The following is a 22,980-nucleotide window of genomic DNA, read 5'->3' as shown; positions in this document are numbered from 1 at the left end:
TTTTACCAAAACATATAGTGGCATCATGACAAAAAACAGGCATATAATTAATTAGGTCAGATGTAGGTGGGAAAATAGAAGAATATAAAAATATTTAATAATGTATAACGTATTTTATTGCTTTTGAAAAAAAAATATTTTTTGTGTTTAGCTGTACGAGTGTGACTAATATTAGGCTCGGCAGCACGAATTCAAAGAAAAATAAATTGTTTAACCGGTACTTAATGTTCTAAATGTTGCCTGAAAAATAGTAGTATCTTAGTGGACATGTTTAGGTGAATTCAAGTTCAAAATTAGAACAAATTCAAACGTTACAGTGTAGAGCATTGAGGGAAAAACACACAATAATTCGGATAAAAATAATTGTAAAATAATCGAATAGAGGTGAGACCATGAGACCAAAGCAACACGATGCAGGGATGTGGATTTTTATACTCAGCCAGAAAAACATTAGGCTGATAATAATTGTCTTTGTCCTGTTATTGATATTTCTAGTATTTTTACATATTGATTATCATTGATTCAATTTGGTTTAAGACAGGAAACAAGTTTGGTCGTTGAGGCTGAACCCTAGAGGTCACTAATCCAGGTCATTAATTATTAAAACCTTTTTTTCCAAGGGCTGTGTGTTTATTTAACTGTTACTGTTACTTGAGGGCTCTTTGGTTTATTCACAATCATGCGTTCATTCTGCAGCGTTGAAATCACACAGTGCTCATCCTCAGACCCACAATGTTCCAGACTAATATTCAGATTTCAGTTTCCTGTGGTTTTTTAACTATTTTAGAGGAGGACACAAATTAAAACCTGTCTTCAAAGACACCGGCAAATGAGCCTGATGTGGTTATAGAGTGTGTCGTTTAAAGCTTGATGAAAAACAGTATGTTCCAATCCTCGACCCGTGCCGTCACCGGGAACACCCCCCCACACACACACACACATACACACACGCACACACACAGCGCAACCCCAGAAGATGCTCAGAGATAAAAGAGAGTCGACCCCTGAGTCGTATGTACAGAGACTGGAGATCTGAAAGAAGAAAAGTCATGAAAAATGGATGAGAGAAGAAATCCACTTCACCTCCCTCCCCCCCTGAGGCTGGCAAACCCCCCACAGAGCTCCCACTCATAATCCCTTCTCCTCTCCTGCACACACACACACACACACTCAGCCTCCTCTCTGTGTGCCTCACACACACTTGTACTGCATTCTTACTGAGGACATTCATAGACATAATACAGAAATAATGTAGTCCCTTACCTTAACCATCACAACTAAAATGCCTACCCCTCACCCTTAACTTGTACCTTAAACTGTACCTTAAAACCAAGTCTTAACCCTTAAACAGCCATTTTAAAGTGTGACAGAATGTGAGGACCAGCCATGCAATGTCCTCACTTTAACAAAGTGTCCTCACTGCCGCAAAATGTCGTACTACTGTCCAAATTTCCAATCTTAGTCCTAAACTAAACCAGTTCCTCAGAAATGAGGTTCTGCCAGGTTTTGGTCTCGGTGAGGACTACTGGTCCTGACAAGGTCAGTGTTTATGCCAGAAAATGGGGTCCCTAAAAAGACATTGAATACAAAATCAAAAGTGCACACACACATGCATGTGGTGTTTGTAAACATGAAGACAAGCTATCGGCACATACAGCCATTTGGAAGGTGCTACACTGCTGCGTTAGATCAATATTTACCTTTTTCCGACATCATCATTTATTTTAAAAACAACAATTTTAAATCTTTAAAGCACATTTCTTTTTGTCATGCTGAATCATTTTCTCATATTTAAAAGTGATGTTTCCCGGCTCCTCTGGTGGGTCTCTCCGGATTAAAGAGGTGCTTGACAAATTGTGTTAGTCGCGGTTTCAATGGAGAGGCACGTATTAGTGAGCCATTACGCTCTAAATGCTTGTTCGGAGGCAAATTCCACATTAATATGCTAAAACATTCAGGGGCTCGAGAACTGGAGGTTTTTAATTTAATGGCCATGGAAATGAAAAACTGAACCCTGAGGCTTTTTCTGAGCAAAACAGACTCAAGTCGAGCTGATACAACAGTGTTAGCGTTTTTGCCCGCCTGTGCTAACTGCTAGCATCAGCAGGCTAGCAAACGCTCAGTGACAATGCTAACACAAACATGCTAACAAGGTACTGTGTTGCTATCTATCTATCTATCTATCTATCTGTCTGTCTGTCTGTCTGTCTGTCTATCTATCCTCACAAAGTGTCCTCACTGTTGCAAAATGTCCTCACTTTCACAAAATGTCTTCACTTTCATATAATGTCCTCACTGTCGCGAAATGTCCTCACTTTCACATAATGTCCTCCCTTTCACATAATGTCTTCACTGTCGCAAAATGTCCTCACTTTCACAAAATGTCCTCACTTCACCTAATGTCCTCCCTTTCACTTAATGTCTTCACTTTCATATAATGTCCTCACTGTCACAAAATGTCCTCACTTTCACAAAATGTCTTCACTTTCATATGTCCCTAATCTTCACTTCATATAATGTCCTCACTTTCACAAAATGTCCTCACTTTCACATAATGTCCTCCCTTTCACATAATGTCCTAACCGACATATTGCTGTCAGTGGAGAAGCTAAAGGTCCACGTGTGACACACACACACACACACACACACACACACACACACACACACACACATATACTCCTCCACCACCTTGCCCTTCTACAAAGTGTGATCCAACTTCAGGCTCTCACATGCACTCGTGAAAGCGTGTGAAATGTTCCAGTCAAAGCGGCTGCAGCGGCTCTGGCTATCGGCAGCCTCTTCTTAAGGCCTATCTGATGGACTGGCAGTCGCCTGACGAGAAGGAGACAGAGACATGGACAGGCGCTCCTGTCACTGTGATTGGCAGCTTCTCTGTCTCTTGTTGGGCTTGTCACACAGTAAACGAGGTGTCTCCTGGTGGCATGCTAGTCTTCTCTCACGCCTCACACTCGGGGACTTTTAAAGGGAAACTTGTCATACTTGTGTGTGTGTGTGTGTGTGTGGCTGACTTTCTTTGTTCAGAGAGGCAACAATAAAGGCAAATGTTTTATCTGCTACGATACCAATAATATCACGATGCAGCGATTCTGTGATAATCAATATACTGTAAGCAAGTCCAGGCACAAATAGTCTATTTTTATGGAGGTCTAAGGGAAAATGTATTTTCCCATTAAGTTAATGGTCACAATTGTTAGTTTCAGCTCCTCTTTAATTTTGTAAACTATGTTCTCATTTTAAGGAAAAATAGACAATTAAGTACATACTCCAGAGGCTTAATTGTGACTCTGGATGCTTGAAAACAAGATTTCAGATTCTGATGGGTGACGTCACCACTTGATGTCCTCATGTCTTTTAGTGTGAGTGGTTATTTTTTGTCCCTGTATGTTCGTCCTGTGTTGGACAGACAACCCTGGATTGGCCTCAGCTAAAACAAAATGCATGATTGGTTAAGTTTGTATTTGTATAGAAAGTTCCTAGTTGTGATGACTACTTTACACTTCAGCTTTAAGTAGAATTCACCCATTCAGTCACACGTTCATAGAGTGCAGCACTTTTGCTTTCACGCAGATGTTTTCATTCAACTTGGAACATCATTGAATTTAAGTGTTTTTACCCAGCGTCACATTGACATGTAGTCTACAGGAGTTTAGGATCAAACCCATGACCTTTTTTGTTTGAAAGACAACTCACTCAACCACTCATCCACCACCAAATAATGTCTGAAAGCACAGGCATTATTCATCCAATATCTTATTATTCATATATGTTGTGCATATACAGTACATTTTTATATTTAGTTCTTCCTCTTAAGCGCAGGTCGCTGTGTTTCTGTCTGACTTAATCCATTTACTACAATTAAAATGAGTTGGTTTAGCCTTTATTTGAGGTTAATTGAATTACACTTTGTGTTTTGTCACCTCTTAAAGACTAGTAGTATTATGTAACTGCTTTTGATTTCAGTCTGCACTTTTTTTGCACAATAGATCAAATTTTTCTGACATATGGAAAAAAAGTGAAAACAATTTATTTCAATATTTGGAAAGGGAGACGTTTAAATGCACTAAACATGCTTTGATTAATGACTATCATGTATTTAGTAAAGGATATATGGTGTATAGGTCCACAGGTCATGTGATCATATTGTGTTAGTGCACAGTAAAGAATATATAAGATATTTTGCATGTAATCAAATAAAAGAGTGAGGGAAAAACAAATATCACATGTCATGTTTACTCTTCTGTATAAGCAACAACATCTAATTTTATTTTATAGTCTGGTTTAAAAGAGACAGCAGGTTAACTCATTATGTGGTATGCAGACAGTAGAGGGCGCTCTACACTTCTAGAATGAATGAGGTTGCATTTAGACTCACTGGTCTTTCTTGCCTTTTTTAAACTTGTGATATTGTATACAATTACACAGTTTTTCTGGATCCATCTCAAATATCTTGAGTCACGCACACACACGTACACACACAGATCAGATGTGAGGAAACATGTTGTCCATGTTCCATGAATGTGAAGTGTAATCGCATCATCAGCTCACATGTCAGTCATATGTCAGTCTGTCCTCACTGACATCAAACTGTCAGTCATGTTTGAATTCACTCTGTGTCACATATACACACTGAAACATGTACAAGTACATTATCTTAACTTAAGATAAGTTAAGATAATAAGAGCTCCTGCTCACGATAAGACCTATTATTATTATTATTATTATTATTATAATAATAATTATTATTATTATTATTATTATTATAACAAATGCTGCTTCTACTACTGCTACCACTACTACTACTACATCTACTCCTACTACTACTACTGCCACGGGTACTACTACTAGTTTTACTACTACTACTGCCATAGGTACTAGTTCTAGTATTACTAAAACTAGTGCCACGGGTTCTACTACTAGTCCTACTACTACTACCACTACTGCTGCCATGAGTACTACTAGTTCTTCCACTACTACTGCCACGAGTACTACTATGGTTCTACTACTACTGCCACAAGCACTACTACTAGTTCTACTACTATTTCTACGACCACTATTACTAGTACAACTACTGCTACTAATCTAATCAATAATACTCTGTGTGTGTATACATACATGCAAATACAATACTTACAAATTAACTCTTAATATAATACTACTACTACTTGTACTTGTACTTCTACCGCTAATAATGAAAGTGTAAAATAAATATGGAGAAAAAAAGATATATTCCATTTTTGGGAGGAGGAGGAAGGGGGTGAGGAGAGATGGAGGGATGAGGAGGAGGAGGAGGAGGGTTATCATACTATTGTCCGCCCCTTAATCCGGTTGGCTCACGAAGTGCCCGCAGGCCAATTTGTAAGTGGTTTGCGGAGCTGCCAATCAACGCGGGACCGTCCTCTCCTCCTCAGGCTGTGGCCGTGGAACATCTCAGTCGCTGTGTGGAGAGATTTGACGGAGGGATCCTCCTGTGCGTGGACCGTCACTGCGCTGCCTGCAACCCACTGCCTGCTCACACACACACACACACACACACGGAGGCATGTAATGGCTGGGTGAAATCCGGACGTGTGGATAAAAAAAAAAAACACGCATGTGAATATATATATTATTATTTTTTATTTATTTTTGCATGTCAGCAGAGGAGGAGGAGGAGGAATTGGTCGCCGGCGCCGCGGCTGCTCGTCTTTTTTTTTTTCTTCTTCTTCTTATCGCTTCTCTCTCCCTCCTCATGTCACTCTAATTAATCGGAGGCATGTGGAATCGCACCAGGATTAGGAATTGCTTCCCAATAGTGTGCCTGCTGTTGACGTTATGGACCAAGGTAAGACTATTTTTTTCATTATTTTTTCAGAATAATCTGCGCGTAAATTAAATTTAAAAACAAAATGTTACCTATATTTGAAAAGTTGGTGGGCGTGGGCTTGCGTGTGTGTGTGTGTGTGTGTTTTGCTGCATATTCGCATCACATTAATCGATAATTGAATTACGCAGTTTGTGTGGAGCATGTGATCGTGTTACCATGACACGGGCTTGATTTCACTCCTCGCTCCGTGTTGTGTTTTCTTTTGCCTTAATTGAGCCCCCAAACAAGTGAAGTTGCACCGGGTCAATTTGAAGGCGTCCGTGCCACTGTCAGCCCGTGCGTTCACGTGCTTCATTCATGATGCAGCAAATGATTGTGGTTTTTTTTGTGCGCATATTCGTGGTTTTTAATTGGGAGTCACTCCCTCATCATCATCAGCAGCAGTAGCAGTAGGCGCTGTTTGGGCCACTTGACCACATTTCTACGGATTCAAAACCCCGCTTTCTGTTGCCCTGAATCTGCATGATTCTGTTGTTTCCAGGTGTCCCAGTCAACCGGCTATTTCGAGCTGCAGCTGATCTCGGTGGAGAATGTAAACGGCGAGCTGGCGGACGGGGAGTGCTGCGACGGCACCCGGAGCTCGCAGGACCTGCGCTGCACCCGCGACGAGTGCGACACTTACTTCAAAGTGTGCCTGAAGGAGTACCAGATGGAGGTCACCACCAGCGGGGCCTGCACGTTTGGAGCTGGATCTACGCAAGTTCTCGGTGGAAATATGCTTTCTTTTAAGAGCGCCAAGAATAACGCGAATAAAATGGACGAGGCTGGCAAAATTTTGATCCACTTCCAGTTCGCGTGGCCGGTGAGTGTGACCTCTTTACCCCTGACCCTCTTTTCCCTCACTGGAAACAGAACCTCGTTTTAAATACGCTGAATTTAACGCTCTTTTGTTGATGCATCTGTTCAGAAAGTATGGGGAAGGTGTCGTGCAGGTGTAAATGAATGTTGAGGAGCTTGTCTTTCATTCGGCTAACATCCAGAAAATGTCACCACACTTAAAATGCAATTCACAACAGTATATGCAAATACTGGAACTATAGTCTCCCTCAGAACCTCGTTACAAATATGTAGAAATTAATACTCTTTTCTTGATGCATGCGTTCAGAAAGTATGGGGAAGGTGTCATGCAAGTGTAAATGAATGTTGAGGAGCTTCTCTTTCATTCGGCTTGCATCCAGAACATGTCACCAGTTAAAATACAGTTCATAAATACTGGAAAGAGTCCAGCTCAGAACCTCGTTTAAAATAAGGGGCATTTAATGGTTTCTTCCTGGTGCATGAAAAGCAAAACCAGAGGGAATGTGACATACAAGTGTTCATGAATGTTGAGGAGCTTCTCTTTCATTCGGCTCCCATCCAGAAAAACTACAGTGTTCTCGATTTGGATGAAATGCCACCACTTAAAACAGTCTTTGCAAATCCTGGCAAGAGTCCAGCTCAGAACCTTGTTTAAAATATGGGCATTTTAATGATTTTCTCCCTGATGCATGAATAGAGGAACCCGAGGGGACATGTCATACAAGTGTAAATGAATGTTGAGGAGCTTCTCTTTCATTCTGCTCACATCCAGGAAAACCATAGTGCTGCTGATTTGGATAAAGGGTCACCACTTAAAATACCATTCATAACAGTCTTTGCAAATACTGGAAAGAGTCCAGCTCAGAACCTCATTTAAAATATGGGCAAGTTCACGATTTCTTCCTGGTGCATGTGTCGAGAAACCAGGGGGGGACATGTCTCACAAGTGTTTCTGAATGTTGAGGAGCTTGTCTTCCATTCTGCTCACACTCAGGGTCACTATAGCAGCAATGATTTGGATAAAGGTCCACCCATTAGTACAAGATTCTTAATATCCTTACAAAGATATGGGCTGGTTGTGTCGATTATGAATTGGTCTGATGTTTGTGTTTGAATAGTGGTTAGGAAAGGTTAAGCGTTTTGTCCACAAAGTGAAATTAAATGTCTTTGATTGTGTCGTTGCAAATGTGAGGCCAATGTTTTTGGTTGTTTGATTGTTTTGATGAGTGGTTTGTTTCGGTCGAGCTTAAGTCAAGTGTTGTTATCTTGTGTGTCGCACAATGTCGCTTTCCAAAAAACAAAGGGGGGTTAGAACAAAGAGGACGAAAGACAGAATTTGCAAATAGCAGAACAAAGCTTGGACATGCAACCAGACTACATGAGTATTAAAAGCAAAATTGAGGAGGTAAAACTTAATTGTCCACAATGACACAGCAGTTCATTTACATCCATTTCAATTAAGATGAACTGTTTCTTCCGTTTATCAGTGTCATTGCACTTGGTACATAAGATTTCTTGAAGACGTTTCCTCTGAAACATGGGAATCTAAACCTCCTTTGTGAGGGGAAGCAGTTCAAATAAGTAGTGCAAAGGCCAGATGACACTTGTTTATGTACTTGTAATTGTCATTTAGCTGAATCTGTTGTTTCCCCTTATAATTTTGCTTGCTGCGTTAACCACTCTGGACTTCACCTCAAAGTGTGCGTGCCAAGCTACCATGTTAACAAATGCATCATCTCAAGAATTTTCCATCCCACTCTTAAGTAGGTTTAGGTTTTACCTAAATTTGGTTGATAAACATCATGCTATCATGGATCGAATGTCCTCAAACACATAGTGATGTCCACAAACCAAACAAATCCTCTTTGGTCAGTACAGTCGATCACACCGGTACAAAATCTACCAAAAACACCTTAGTGATTTGGTGAAGGTGCATCACCCTGGGCTGAGGACACCGTTATCCTCATTTAACAGCAAATGCAGCAGCATCCTGTCCTCATGAGACGTCTCACACATCACATTTAAATGATTGAATGTCTCACAAGGATCCGATAGTAGCTACAGTGGTTCAGTGTCATCTGGGTCATCTTTTAAAGTTGTCCTGATATATGAGGTCTGGCTTTGTTCCAGCTGCTCGCACCTGCCAGGGCCCTGATAGGCTAATTAGATGGGGCACCAGAGGGGAGTCTCTTGTTACTCCTACTATGGAGAAGCAGATACAGAGATGAGCTGCTCACTTTCATAACATGACTGTTAGCTTGTTCAAGGTAAGCGAGGAAGAGACATTTTTTTTCAGGTTTTGCAGCGTCATGTTCCCTTATTTTGACTCATGTCTATAGCTTCTGCTATTTATGTGCTAATTTAGCACATCATTTAGTAAATTAGAAGTTCTTTAAAACAGCTGGTCTAAAGTTAATTACACTGAGCTCACTTGAGACGCTAGTTTTGCTAAATGTCTGCTTGGCTAAAGCAGTCAAACGCACTGTGAGATGCTACCTTTTGCTAACGCTTGGCAAACATCTTGAGACATTAGCTTTGCTAAACGTTAGTTTTGCGTAATGTAAGCTTGACTACAAGGCAGTCAAACACTGTGCTGTCTTTAGACGTTAGCTTCGCTTAACATTAGTTTTGCTAAATTTTAGCTTGGCTAAAGCAGTCAAACACACTGAGCTCTCTTGAGACGCTACCTTTGCTAAATGTTAGCTTGGCTAAAGCAGTCAAACTCTCTCACATTTATACTGTTGTATTTGTGAGTGTTTCATGTTATCGTGTTCACTCGCAACTGCATTTTTATACAGGATATAAGTTAGTTTTCGCTAAATTTAGCAAAGTTAGTCCAAAATGAATTCCATGATATTGCATGTAATCCCCCTGACATTTGCACTAGCATATTCTGAAGTCAGAAAGAACTTGACATAAATATGAGGAACCAGTATCTGCTGTTGCTGGGACTGTTGGATAATTGTTGAAAACGATTAAAAGTAAAAAGTCATGAAAATAGGCCATTGTATGGTTTGGGGTTTGCACCAACGAGAAGCACACTTGAAAAGACAAAGGAGAGAGTGTGAAACGAAATGACAAAACCTGCAGGATTCTCTGGTGTGACACACGAGAACAACTTGTGCTATATTTGTTTTGCACAGTCTGGTCGTCGGGTTGCTGCAAATAATGCTCCATTCTAATCGTGAATAAGTGAGTGTGAAATATGTGCTCCCGCGGAAGGCACCGATGCCTCGGGGCAGTGGTTTGATGTGTTCTGCTGACTGGTTTGACACTCCACCCACCCACCACCTGACAGCTTCCACTCCTGCTGTGGGTGCCAGGTGGCCCTTGGCGGCCCCTGGCAATTAATCTAGTTTTACTTCAGTTGAGTGATAGCTGATGGATCAGGCGTGTGACTAAGGTGTGCAGCCAGGGAGGGAGAGGAAAAAAAATATGCTAAGCACTTGTACTATAGCACTGGTCTCACTGTACTTTCAGGTTTGATGACATTTAGCTTTTGTTCCCTCTGAATATAAATGAGCCTGTTGTAGATTTGTGATGTAATGCTGTGTTTATGGAAGTTATTGTTGCAGTGTTTCATGATGTTGACAATGGTGCTAAGAATGGTTGGCTGCTGTTCTGTGCATTTTGATTTAAAGAGGAACTGGAATGATTGATCTGGAGCCAAAACTTCAAACCGGATGACTTCAGTGTCACCTTTGAGTTGTCCTGGTTTTTTGTTGTTGTTGTTGTGAACAAACTAAACAAAAGATGACAATTACCTGTTTATTGATTGTGATTCCTCTGTTCAGCCAGAATTAGGATTTTTTTTGCCACTGGTAGGGCTGAAACAATTACTTCTTAGTCTGTTTTGAGTGTTCATAGAACAACAAAAAAATCATTAAAACTGTATCGGACGTTTCAGAACCTAATTATTTCCAGGTTTGAGACACAGTGATCAACATTTTCATGGAACAAATGATTACTCCATTAATCGATTATGAAAGCAATCAAGAGTAAACTGAATGTGATGATTGATTTCTCAGAGACAGTAATACAATGAATGTGGAAGGAGGCATTCATGCAATGTTAGATTGCCAACTGCCACAAAAAAGAAGATTATTCATAAAAGCAATTATTGCATGATGATTTATTGCTCGCAGCCCTGATTCAAGGTTTTCCCTTGATCTGCTCATTATAGCAATTATTGAAATTCTGTTATTAGGCATTAACCCCTTGATGTCTCGATTAAAGATGTTAAGATATGAACTGAGTTGAGCTGAAATGTGATGAAACGGTGATCATCAGTCAGCAGCTGCTGGTCTCGGTGATGTGAGCGACTGAAAGCAGCGACATACCATATGTTCCTCTCGAGTCTTTTGTGTTGAAGTCATCGTATGCCTGATTCAGCCTTGTTCTTTGTGTGTTTAATGATTTTTTTGGGGGGGGTTTCCCGCAGGTGTGTGTTGCCTTTTAGTGAATGAACAACCGCCTTTACTAAGGGTTTTTTAGCTTCAGGGCAAAATGGCAAAGGTGCGATTTCGCACTGTATAGGCCATATATTTAATGAGGGAGGCTTTTGTTGAGGTCATTAGGTGTGTGTGTGTGTGTGTGTGTTTGGGGGTGGGGGGGTTAGGGGCAGCATTTACCGCCTGAGCAGACCAATTTTCTGTGGCCAATTTAAGATATTTATGAAGCTGCGTGTCTAGAAAACATCACAGAAAACATCTCGTGTTCCCCCCCGTCACCTAGTGCACGAAGCATCGGGAGTCTTTTTATTTAAAGCACTCGCCGACACCTCGAGGTGGAGGTGAAGAGGGGGCTGATCCCGTTGTGTTGTCTCTCTGTTAAGTGGCCCAGGCTGATAACGGTGCACTATTCCAGTGCCAGATGTCACAACAAGACTGTGGGGTCACTGGCTGTGGCGTTGTCGCTCTCCTCGCTGAAGAATACAAAGATGCAGTGTGCCCACTGGCTGTGTCATCTGGCCAACCGCCCATTTTATTTTTTAGCCCCAACAAGATCTGAACTATTCTGTCATCCTCAAACAAACCCGGAAAATGAAAGTAAGGCGAGAATGAACTTTTTCTGATCCGTGCTCTGTAATCAAACGTGCGTCATTCCTGTGAGGAAGCCGACTTAATTATTGTATGCATGGCATCTTGTCTGCACAAGTGTGTACAAGTAAGTCAGGTTGTGAAGTAGAGCGGAGTCCACTCGCTTATTTTCATTACACTGTTACATTTATGCGTAGGGGTTGGACAATTATTGCGATTAAAAAGCAAAATTAAATTTTGTTGGGCGTGACCAGTATGGACATGGTTCGAAGTGGTGAGAGACAACTTGGGTTGGACGGTTTCGAAATGCTGTCGGAAGGTTCATGGATTTTTTGATGGAGGACATGAGGACAGATGATTCACTGTGGCGCCCCCTAAAGGGAGAAGCTGATTGCGTTTTTCTAACTTAATTAACATTACTTTAACTGTTTTGACATTCAAAATATTGTCTTAAAGCCTCTGGCAACTCTGCCTGTATCTGATTATCTAAATCTATCAAAGCCTATTTGTACCAAGTAATTCTAGTCAGGATAATGTGATCATGTTCATATTGTCCCACGTCTAATGCAGTGTAAACAGTTTCCTATAAATGAGCTCTTCCTTTGTGAGGTGCACCCAAAATGTAACCATGAACATCATGTTGCAATTCCAGTCCCTTGTGCCATCGCGATGCAGTCGATAATGGCTGATTTTCACTCTGATTGCTTGATGCTTATCTTTGGAAATTCTCCAGCTCGTCTTGCCGGTAAAGAGATCGACTGTGTGCTGTAAGCTGCTGCCACTGCTGTGGTGTAGTGAGTCGTTACTACTTTTGTTTACTAAGAAAGGTGGATTTTAACTTTGGCATTTAGCGTTCACATCTTGGTCGCAATGAATTAATGCTTGACCTTAATGCGTTATTTTTGTAAACATGATGTGTCGGAGCTGCTCTGCACTGAGAGAGGGAGAGGTAATTGGTTGGTGTGACCGCTAATGATTGTTGTGCAGGAAAAAAAAGACTGCGGATCAACTGTTCTTTTTTCTGCCCAACCCTGATGCACAGCTTGTATGAAACAACGAAGGAAATGAAACTAGAACTGGATATGGTGCATTTCCTTTTAGATTTGAAACGAATATGAAAATCAAGTTCAAAAAGGGACTTTATTTGCTTGTAGTTGATACACAAATGACATCCACTGGTAAGAGTTGCTTTACACATGTTAATATGGACTTTAAACATTGTTGTGAATTGGAAAGTAATGGAATTTTAAACGTCAGAAAATTGCAAGTAGTGCTATTTTATTGCTAAATGGCAATCTTAATTTGAATCCCTAAAGTTGCTTTCTGACGTGCACCTAAGTCCAGACATTTTCCTGAAATTGTCTGCAGGCCATTGTACACAAAAGTGATGGATAATTCACCAGAAGCAGGTGGGCTAGTGTCCCGCTTCCAATGTGTGCATCAAACTTGAGAAAATGTCTTATTTATGGACTTTTTTCGGAATCTTATGTTGTGACACTTGTGACAGTGTCGGTGTCCTGTCCCAAAGACTGAGTTTCTAGTGTTGCATGTTGATCAGGGCTAGATGAAACGCTGCATCCTAAAATGTTTCATATCAATCAAAGAAAACCAAGTAGAAGATAAGTAAATATTGATATTGCACCTGAAGTTGCAAGAGTTGCAGAAGTTAGGCAAGTGTGTAATTATAATGGTTTATTTGCCCGGCCCTAATGTGGACTGTACCTCTACATTAATGGCCGTCCAGCACGGTTGACCAAGTTAAGACCTGGTTTTGGGTGTATGATTGAGTTTTCATTTTGTGGGCCCGCGCTGCGTGTGCACTTCGAGAGGAAGTGAGACGCGTCTTACTTCCATTTGTACGCTAATGAAATTGCTGGTGGAATGTCTCTGCCTCTATGTCCATTTGAAGCGAGTCTGTCTGTAACTGTATCTGCTCTCAACCTTGATATGGAGTCGACCTGCACTGACACTGAGCCGGTAAATGGACGCACAGAGTTTGACAGACCTGTAGTTCAGCTACAACAACTACTAATTAGTGATGAGCATGAGTGTTCGATTATTCAATGGTTCGCTTGGTTATAAAAAGTCAGTTACTGTGACTGTGACTATTAGTAATATATAAAAAATATACAAAATAATATAAACATCAATATTATAGTGCTTTAATCCTGTATATGTTTACATACAATAGAATAATCGCTAAGATCTGTGTTTTTCCAATGTTATTATTGGGAATGGCTCATTGTGTGTCTATTATATTTATCACAGTTGGGTTTGCAAAGACTGTCTTCAGGATTGGGAATTTATTCCGGGAATGTTGGAAATGTTCAAAATTGGAAACTTTGCATGGGAATTTAAGGGAATTTTTGCAAACCTTATCATAGCTTTTACAGATACCGCTATCTACGATAATGATGCATTGACCACCTAGCCATAAGTATTCTGCTGTTGTGTCTGACATGACCCATTTATAAAATTTTGTTGATGCTTTTTATTCACTGTTTTACAGTCTGTGTTTAATCAAGTATTTATTTATACGACATTTAGGTTAATTTTTGGGTTTTTATACCCTTCTTTTTTCTGATATCCGATCGAGTTATTTTGACCTGTATTGCACCAATTATTCAGTTTGAGAGGTTGCTGGGAGCTATAATCCACTTTGAGTCATCTTGTAACTGCGTCCAATCTCGTGCTGTATCATTCTTTGGGTCGCCGGCCCCAACCTCTGGTCATTTCTCTGGTCTGTTGCATATTCGGTCAAACAAAAATGGGGATGAAATCACTTTCAGAAATTTCCCTGTCATCCTCTTTCTCATAGTCACCACTCTCCGCTTCCTCTTTGGTTGACACCACAGATAAAGGTGACGGACAGTGCATGTTTAGAAATGTCGTCATGCCGTGCTGTTGTTGTGCTGTTGGCTACTCTGAACCCCAATCACTGTGGCCTCTGTGGAACATTAGTAGTGTTTATATAAGCAAACGTTGATTATACTGTCCACAAGTGTAGTTAAGTGTGTGATTGTAAAATAGAAATAAGTTGGGTTTCATAGCTGTGAAGACCACTATGACTTATCTTATTGTCTGTAGCTTGGTCCTGTAAAAATGACATCCTGCCATTGGTGTGCATCAGTGTTCAGTGGCTTGAGTTTGTGTTGTTTTGTTCGGGCTTCTGCTTGTACACTGGACAGTCAGTCTCACAGTCCTGATCCTCAACAAAGTGGGAGGTTAAGTGCATCTCATTCACAGTTAAACATGTTAATCTGCACAGACCTGCTGAAAATTGTTTTTCCTGGAACAAAATCAAACTATCTGAATGGTCTTGGCTCACAGCTCTGGCTCTTGTGCGCGTCAACTACACTGACAAATGTTCTTGGTTTTTGTGCTACTGTCATACACTAATGTGTGTGTCTTGTCTTTTTTTATATACTGAGTCAATAAAAATTGGTATTAAGTTTGGGACCACCCAAGTCAAGTCTGATGTTCCATTATAACTATGGAACATCACTGATCAGCATCCAACAGTTATTGGACTGTGGTTGGATGTGCATTTGTATATCAACAGTTCAGTTTGTTATATTTGTTATTTCATAGCTGCCACACTTGGAGGCCGATCCAAAACCCACCAGCCATGGACTCCTTCTGGCTGCTTCACACTTCCCCCCTGACACAGTAGTTCTGTCTCACCACAGTCAATCATATAAATCGGAAAAAAAAGAGCACACAGCACTTTATGACACTCTTTGATTTGACATTTTAATGTGTGCTAATCAAAGAAGGCCGAAGCATTCGTGTGGGCGGACGAGGAGAGATGTTCATATTCATGTTTTGGAAAGTTGGATGATAAATGCGTGGAAGGTTTTTGAGGTTTTTGGATCCCGTTTGACCATTAAGTGTTTACTGAAAAGTGTGTTCCTGACTCTTTTATCAAAGGGGGTATAGGATGACTACTTTTTAATGATCTGGTTTGAAAGAATAATCGATAATTTGATGGGTTGTCTTCCAACTGGAAGATCTGAGCTCTTTCCCAGGCTCTTCTAGTCTACATGGCGATGTGTCCCCAAGTTGATCCTGGTGGTTGAGCCAGCAGTGTGTGTGTGTGAATGAGTATGATAGATGTGTGCTGTATGAATGTGTGAGGAGTGAGTGGGGGGTGAATGGCAAAACTGCTTTGAGTGGCCATCGAGACTATGGTTCACTAAATGTTCACCAGTATCACTGGTGCTTGTTATGATGAAGCATGAGTATAGAAATGTGCTTTCAAACATGTACTAAAAGCAGAAATATGCAGGACTTTTACCAAAATTTAACAGCTTTGGAGTTACTGTGATGGTTAAATGAGATTGGGCGCTGTCTCCACTGCCCCCTACTGTCTGTTGGGTGGAAAACAGTCTTCAGAATCAGGAGATCTCGCAAGAAACATAAATTGCTTTATTACATACACCCTAGCCAGGTATCGGCTATAAGATCAAGGCAGCGATGGCTTCATTTTAGACATTCATCAAGGCAGAGCTGGCGAAAACATAGCAGAGAAATCTGTTATCGGTGTCAACAAGGAAGCACTTGACCAGGAGAAAGGGAAGAGATAGATGGATGGGTGGATGATGTTTACGTGGTGTTTTGAAAATATGTACTCCGAAACTGTAGGAGCTCTGGAGAGGAAAAAGTATGTGGGAAAGCAAATTTCCCACAAATGTCACTCCAGACATTTGTCAGAACTTCTTGTGCCAGCACCTCAATCAAAAAATGAAATGAAAATACAAAAATTCTCCGTTGTTCATGCCTGAAAAAGTACAGTCAGTGTTTGGTTTCTTGGAGGTAGTTTCCGTTCATATATATAACTGGATTAAAATCTCCAATATGCACACTGGGAAAAAAAACAACCCACTGCATGTTTTCTTAAGATGTGAGTGTAGGTGTATGTGCCCCGTGGGATTTAACTGATATTTTCATAAATGTGTATCAAGTCCACTGTCCACTTGATTTCTTTCCACTGTTGTTTCTGGTTATCTTCCATGCTAATGCTTGCAGTTTGTGCTGATGAGAAAACAAGATCCAAGCTCCATGTGAGGCCGGGATCAGGAGTGTGGCACCAACCTACGCACTGTACATAATGTCGTAATGGTTAATAATAAGAAGAAGTAGGACAAAGGTGTTAGTTTGTGTGGCCCATTCAAACACCTTCACTGTAAACACACACCCTTCTTCTCTCTTTCTTGTCTCATGTTTGCTGGTGACTGCACCTAAAGCCGCTGCTATATTTTGGATGCACACACACACACACTCTCAAAACTGAAAGCTAGCAGAAGCAGCCATGGTTAGCCACACCTGATACAGAGCTTGTCAGAGCTGTTGCTAGGAGATGGCTACATAGGCCTCCAGTAAACAATTATCTTTCCTCTCTCTCCATGCCTCCCTCCCCCCCATCCTCCCTCGCCTGGTCCCCCTGTGTCTCGTGGAACAGCCTCTCGCACGAATCTCACCTGTGATTCAGCTCCGCTCTGTATTGATTATGCAATTAGTCAGGCTGGACTCCCAAGGTGAAATGGCAGCTTTTAGAAAGGAGATGTGTAAGTGCACAGTTTCACTGCCCCGTGTTTGCTGCAGAGAAGGTAGTAAATAAAAAAAAAGAATCCAAAAATATCCTGTCGTACACTGTATATCGGATAATAAGTTCTGCTCGTGTTTCATAGTAAAAGCTCTACGTTTGTTGGTGCACATTTCTAGATGAATCCCAATAAGATGGCTTCATGAATCTGTCTTTGATATTCTAGATCTTTATACTTCTACAAATTGATGTAGTAAATGTGAAGATATTTCCTCATGTTCACCTACATACAGTGGAAGAGTAATACTGACTGGATGTTCATGGAAAATGTGTGTGTGTGTGTGTGTGTGTGTGAGAGATCCTTTAGCAGGACGAGTCCTGCAGGGTTTCACATTTTGTAAGGACATTAATGAAGGTCGAGCTGTCCCAAACTAATAGTAGGTCAGTATCAACAAGAAGTTGGCGATAAAACGTGATTTTCCTGAGGTTCTCGAGTTTCATTTGTCTCCTGACTCTCTGTCGACATCCTGAAAATGGTAGATGCTGCCCAGCGTGTAGGAGAAGCAGAGCCTTCCCTGCTTTTCTTTCTATTACTCCCTCAGATAAGCAAAACATATAAAATAAATGACTCACTCATCCAAATCTCTCTTTAGTCCTAGCGTCTCATTTGAAGACATGTTTGACTTCTAATCATTTAACACACCTTAAGATAATGACACATTTAGGATTATTTTCCAGGTTCCTTGATTTTATACTGTCGGCGTGCATTTTAAAATTAAGGTTTTGCCAAGAAATATTACAGAATACTTGTTTTGCACCAGTGTTTTAGATAAACAAGCTCATTGTCATCTTTCTATCAAGAAGCAGTAAGAAAAAAGGAAAATCTTTCCCATAATGACATGATTACATGGTTATATATCTGTGTTATGATCAGGAGGCAGAGGGGATTTTCCTCTGACACATGTGTGATGTCACATTAGCCAGAGCCAGTACAATATCAGTGGGAAATGATGGCTTTTGTCTTTCATTACTATTTAAAGGCTGTTTTGTCATTCAGTGTCTCTGTGAAGTGAGTCACTTTTAACAATAATTTGGAGTTTTCCTTCCCTTTTTTATGCTCTTGTGAGTGATTGAGTGAGTCAGCAATTTAGAAAAGGAAGTTTGAGCATCCAGCTGTTCATTCTGGTAGATTAAGGCTCAAATCCCTTATTTCCCCTTTTACCTTCCACTTAAAGCTACCATAACATGTTAAACAGGGTTAGGATATTTTTTATGTCACACTTCAAATTGAGGGTTATGAGATATTTCCCAGGATAACTAAACCCAAGAGTTAGCAATGTGAGTCCTGTTACAGAGCTAACATTCGTTAGCATGTTCTGTAGCTATGCTTATCACAGCAAAACTTGTTTGCAAGTCTATTGTACATATCGTAAACCGGTCCATCAGTATTCCCAGGCATTGGAGAATATTACATTACCTGTAGTCCCTACGTGTGACTTTTGTTTGTTTTTGTGTTGTCACTTAAATGATTTGACATTAGCATGTTGAAGTGCTATGTATGTAAAAGGCAATCAGAGCCCAATGATGACTTGGAGTGTCCTATTTTGTGGTGCAGGATTTTTATTTGAAACTGCAGAAGGGGTCGGGGTAAAGATGAGAAAAGTTTCTGTGGCATTTCTAATAATTTTTGGACATATTTCTGTCTGGGCCAAAATGCCCCAGTGTCCCTCTGGTACTGTCCTCCTTACCGATATAACACGGAAAACTGTTAGTCCAACTTGTATCTCAGATTTAGACTGATATCAACTGATTAAATCTGGCTTTTCTCACTGGCTTCTACGTCATGACAGTGGAAATTTCCAATGAATTGTGCTTGTTAGAGCCACTTGTGCTCATATATTTATCAACTATTACAGTCAGGTGAAGATGTCGAGCCATGCTGACATCTCTCGCGTCATTGGTGCAACCCTCAAACCACAGTGTATGAAAATATCCTCATTATTCATGTTCATGTTGTTGCCTCACTGCTCCGCCACTGCACTCAGAGGGAGGCCACAATGGCTTTTGAATGTTCAAACCAACATTCAAATTGGTCATGGCCATCATGGAGACCACCGCATGTTCTGAGTTGGGGGTAGTTTCCAGTTGTTCTCATAAAACCCCATCAGTCTTCCTGTATTACAACAAGATCAAGTTTAGTTCTATACTAAGACTTAGATCCAACCAAACTTTGAGGGTCTTAGGTGGACCAAGCACTAATTTCAGCTGATATTGTGCACTGCACATGTTGGAACCACGTTTGTCCAAAATCCATTACTGTGGGATACAGGTCATCGTCATTAGATCTGGCAGTTTGTCACATTTTTAAGGTGGATTTACAACACGTTGTAATCATTAAATTGGTCTAATTATCTGCAAGCAACAGCAACAACTACAGTATTTGAACTGTTGAAAGAGATTGTGTTATGATGTTAAATGGTGGAAAACTTTCATTTGTGTCTCTCAAACCTTATGAATTTCTGAATGATATTCAGAAAGATGTCCACAAACCAAAGACATGAGGTTTACTGTCCTTGTGGAGCTAAGAAACCAGAAATTATTCTGATTTTAGAAGTTGAATTTGGTGAAGTTTTTGGTGAAATTTGATTTGTTCATGATAAAAATAGTTGTAGTTTAATTCTTTTTTTTCCTTTTAATATGACATCCCACCACCTGCATATTAGGGTTTACATAGGGTTTATTTGTGAGGGAATATGTCCAATAAGACTGGATGATGTTTCACAGAAATAGCACTGCTGTAGTGGACTGGATGCCTGCATAGGTCAAGTGATTCCTTGAAGAAAATTGTGGGAGGCATGATTCAGAATATAAGCTGTATATTATCTGGATTTTGCTTGAATCTGGCAAGCATATATGAACTGTTGTTCTCTGCATGTGTGCATATTGTTATAGTCTCTCTGCATTGATTTGTTTCTCTATACATGTATGTCCACACTGTATGTGTGCATTGCCGTGGTCGACTGCATCCCCCTGCCTCTGGTTAAATGAATGGCATGCAAATGCTGCAGACTCACTGTGGGGGTAATTAAAGCATGTCATTACATGGGCAGTTCAATTGTCACTTTACTGTTGAACCTGTTTGAAATGATAATGGCGGCTCAGCTGGAGGTGGAACTGCGTTGCCCTCCAGTCAGGCGTCCTGTTGCTTTGGATGTGGAATTAGCCTATTAATATTTCTGAAGTATTTCTATTGCTGTAATAGCTCTCAGACGTCTCCCTGCTAATTAACACCGGAGGAAGTCATTGACAAATAACTATATCCACAAGAATGGGGAAGTTTAACTCGCTCACACACAATATAGTGAAGGGGAAAAAAATGGTGCTGTCACATATTAATTCTCATTCATGTACTGAATCAAGCAAGAACGTGAGATCAGTTTCATGTTTTAAAATATTAAACGGGTGTAAGCAGTGTTCCTGTCTTGTCAGTGTCACTCTTAAGTGTTTAAACTACTTAAACTGTGTGAACTACAGGGTGTCTACTCTGACATTACTGTGTTTTCCATGTAAAAAAAATCTAGATTTTCAACGCAAATGTGCATGTGTTTGTTTTTACGTGTCGTGGCATTGCATAGTCTTGGATCATGCTGGTTAATTAGCACCAGGAGGGGAGGGGTTTGTTGTATTGGAAGTGCATGGGTAATGACCTTGTTGGCATAGTAGCAGCATGCTCAATGGGCCGTGTGTGTGTATGCGTGTGTGCACAGCCAGTATACACCAGCCAGCCAAATGCCTTGCCATCAGTACGACATCTCTTGGCACATGACTCTGGCAGGCGAACTTGTTTGCAGGACTCGCAGGACTCGCAGCCCTCTCCCTCTTTACACATCACAGATGACTGTCTGCAACCTTTAGTTGTCATCGTGTAAATGAATATGACCTTGTGAATTATTAGTTTGCTAAATTGAGTTGTCAAATCCATAAATCATTTTTTATTTGCCATTTGTAAGAGGGACTTGTCTTTTTGTGGTTTCTAGTATCCTTAAACTCTATATTTAGTACTAAGACTTTGGATAGGAACCAAAGTGCTACTCAAAAACATCTCCTATTGCAGGGTTTGGCTTTATTTATTTTTCTTGTACGGGTGGAAATAAAACGAGATAGTGAAGTAGGTGAAAATGGGATTGTTGAGCTCCAGTTTTTAATTCACCTGTAATCCTGGGATAAGGAATGTTCAGCAACATTCACAGAGACTGGGACACTCATCATACAGTAGTTTTACCATTTATTGCAACAAATGCAGTTGGACTTTGGTGCTGATGGCACCTATTAGGCTCAGAACTAGAAAGGTGGAGGCTGAGGTGGTGGTGGCCAAGCTTCATCATTGTCAGCGGTGTGAGGCAGCATTGCCGTCGCAAGAAATTGGTGAGAAAGGAGTGTTATTTAAATATGACTAGTCTAAACTTGCCCAACTTCTGTGCTATTAGAGGGTGTCAAGGCGTTGTGACCTTGAGCTTGTTCCTAGTTCCAGACATTAATGACTCACAGCATATCAGTAGTTAATTATATCGAAGAAATGATCTTCCACTTAGTCTTAGCAACTAATTTGAATAGAAGATTTAACTGTGTATTTGAGAGTTGATTAACTGATCAATTTATCAAACTGTTTAACTGTTACTCGCACTGAGGCAGCTTTTATCCATTAACCCCCATTAAGATTGATGGCGTACCACTGTTATGGATGCATAATTTTACCAGCATTGTGCAAAAGACGGCCAAGGTTTTCACTCCTCACAGCTGTGGTGCCCTTGCAGAAGGAGTCGTATAGACTCAGCCCTTGTAAAACCAAAAGCTGGGATTGACATCACAGATTAATAAAGATTACATGCCATGATTACTGGCCATGGGATGAATCGTAATGACCTTGTGTCCCATCAGAGGGCAATAAATCAAGAGATGTCAGTGGAGGTCCCAGTGGAGGAGCTGGGAACAGGGAGGAGGACAATCATGTCACCTCTTAATGACATGGGAAACCGAAATAGCTCAAGGTTACAGACATTTTTTTTTTTTTATCTTATCTGTGAACTTTATAGTTACTGCATGAGTGGCACCATAAAATGGCTACTCGGATTAATTCCCCAAGCTCACACAACAGTTGAGACCCTGACTTTCCCCAAGGGGGTGAAATTTGTCATTGAAACCTCAGTCCTTCAATAGAGATGCACCCCTCTATTGATAGTGAATTGTTTCCAGGCTGGGATCTTGCATGGGATTACACACCAGGCCTGGATCTCACATTCTTAGTTTCTTCTGACGCAAACACGCACATGGCCCCACATGCAGAGGCCTGACCCCTCTTTTGAAAAAGGAGCGTGCAGATCTGATGCTTAGTGACCCCAACCTGCCCCGGCTTCCACTTCCCACTGCCACCTCGCTCTGTTTCCATTTGATTTTCATTCCACTCACCCACCCAACCCTCATCTGTCGTGGGAAACTACACCTGTGGCTCTCCCCAGACATCACCATGGTCCTATCCTCTAGCTTCACAAGAATGGCCTTTTGTGATGACTGAATGGACTTTACCTGGAGAGTCGGTTATAGATGTGAAGAAGACCCCAACACAGATTTACTGAGTATATGAGTATAATCAATATGCCTCCCCCCTCCTCAAATCTAAAACTAGGATTTCTTACTGTAAATCCTTTAATCCGTTT

At 40.8% G+C, this 22,980-nt stretch overlaps 1 protein-coding gene across 2 annotated transcripts in view; it reads left to right on the top strand.

Moving 5' to 3' along the window:
• The first annotated feature begins 5,426 nt into the window (after positions 1-5,426).
• Positions 5,427-22,980, top strand: part of jag2b (jagged canonical Notch ligand 2b) — a 51,413-nt gene continuing 33,859 nt past the window's right edge. The window contains exons 1-2 of one of the 2 annotated variants that reach the window (XM_044049080.1): positions 5,427-5,842; positions 6,366-6,686. In XM_044049080.1, the coding sequence (XP_043905015.1) occupies positions 5,774-5,842; positions 6,366-6,686 (390 nt within the window). In that variant the 5' untranslated portion in view covers positions 5,427-5,773. The remainder of the gene's footprint in view (positions 5,843-6,365; positions 6,687-22,980) is intronic. The other variant, XM_044049081.1, reaches the window with a different exon arrangement.

The sequence above is a fragment of the Solea senegalensis genome, linkage group LG17 (assembly GCF_019176455.1).
Source record: "Solea senegalensis isolate Sse05_10M linkage group LG17, IFAPA_SoseM_1, whole genome shotgun sequence".
Classification (NCBI taxonomy): Eukaryota; Metazoa; Chordata; class Actinopteri; order Pleuronectiformes; family Soleidae; genus Solea; species Solea senegalensis.
The sequence above is the reverse complement of the archived record's forward strand: the minus strand, read 5'-3'. Positions and strand labels throughout refer to the sequence as shown.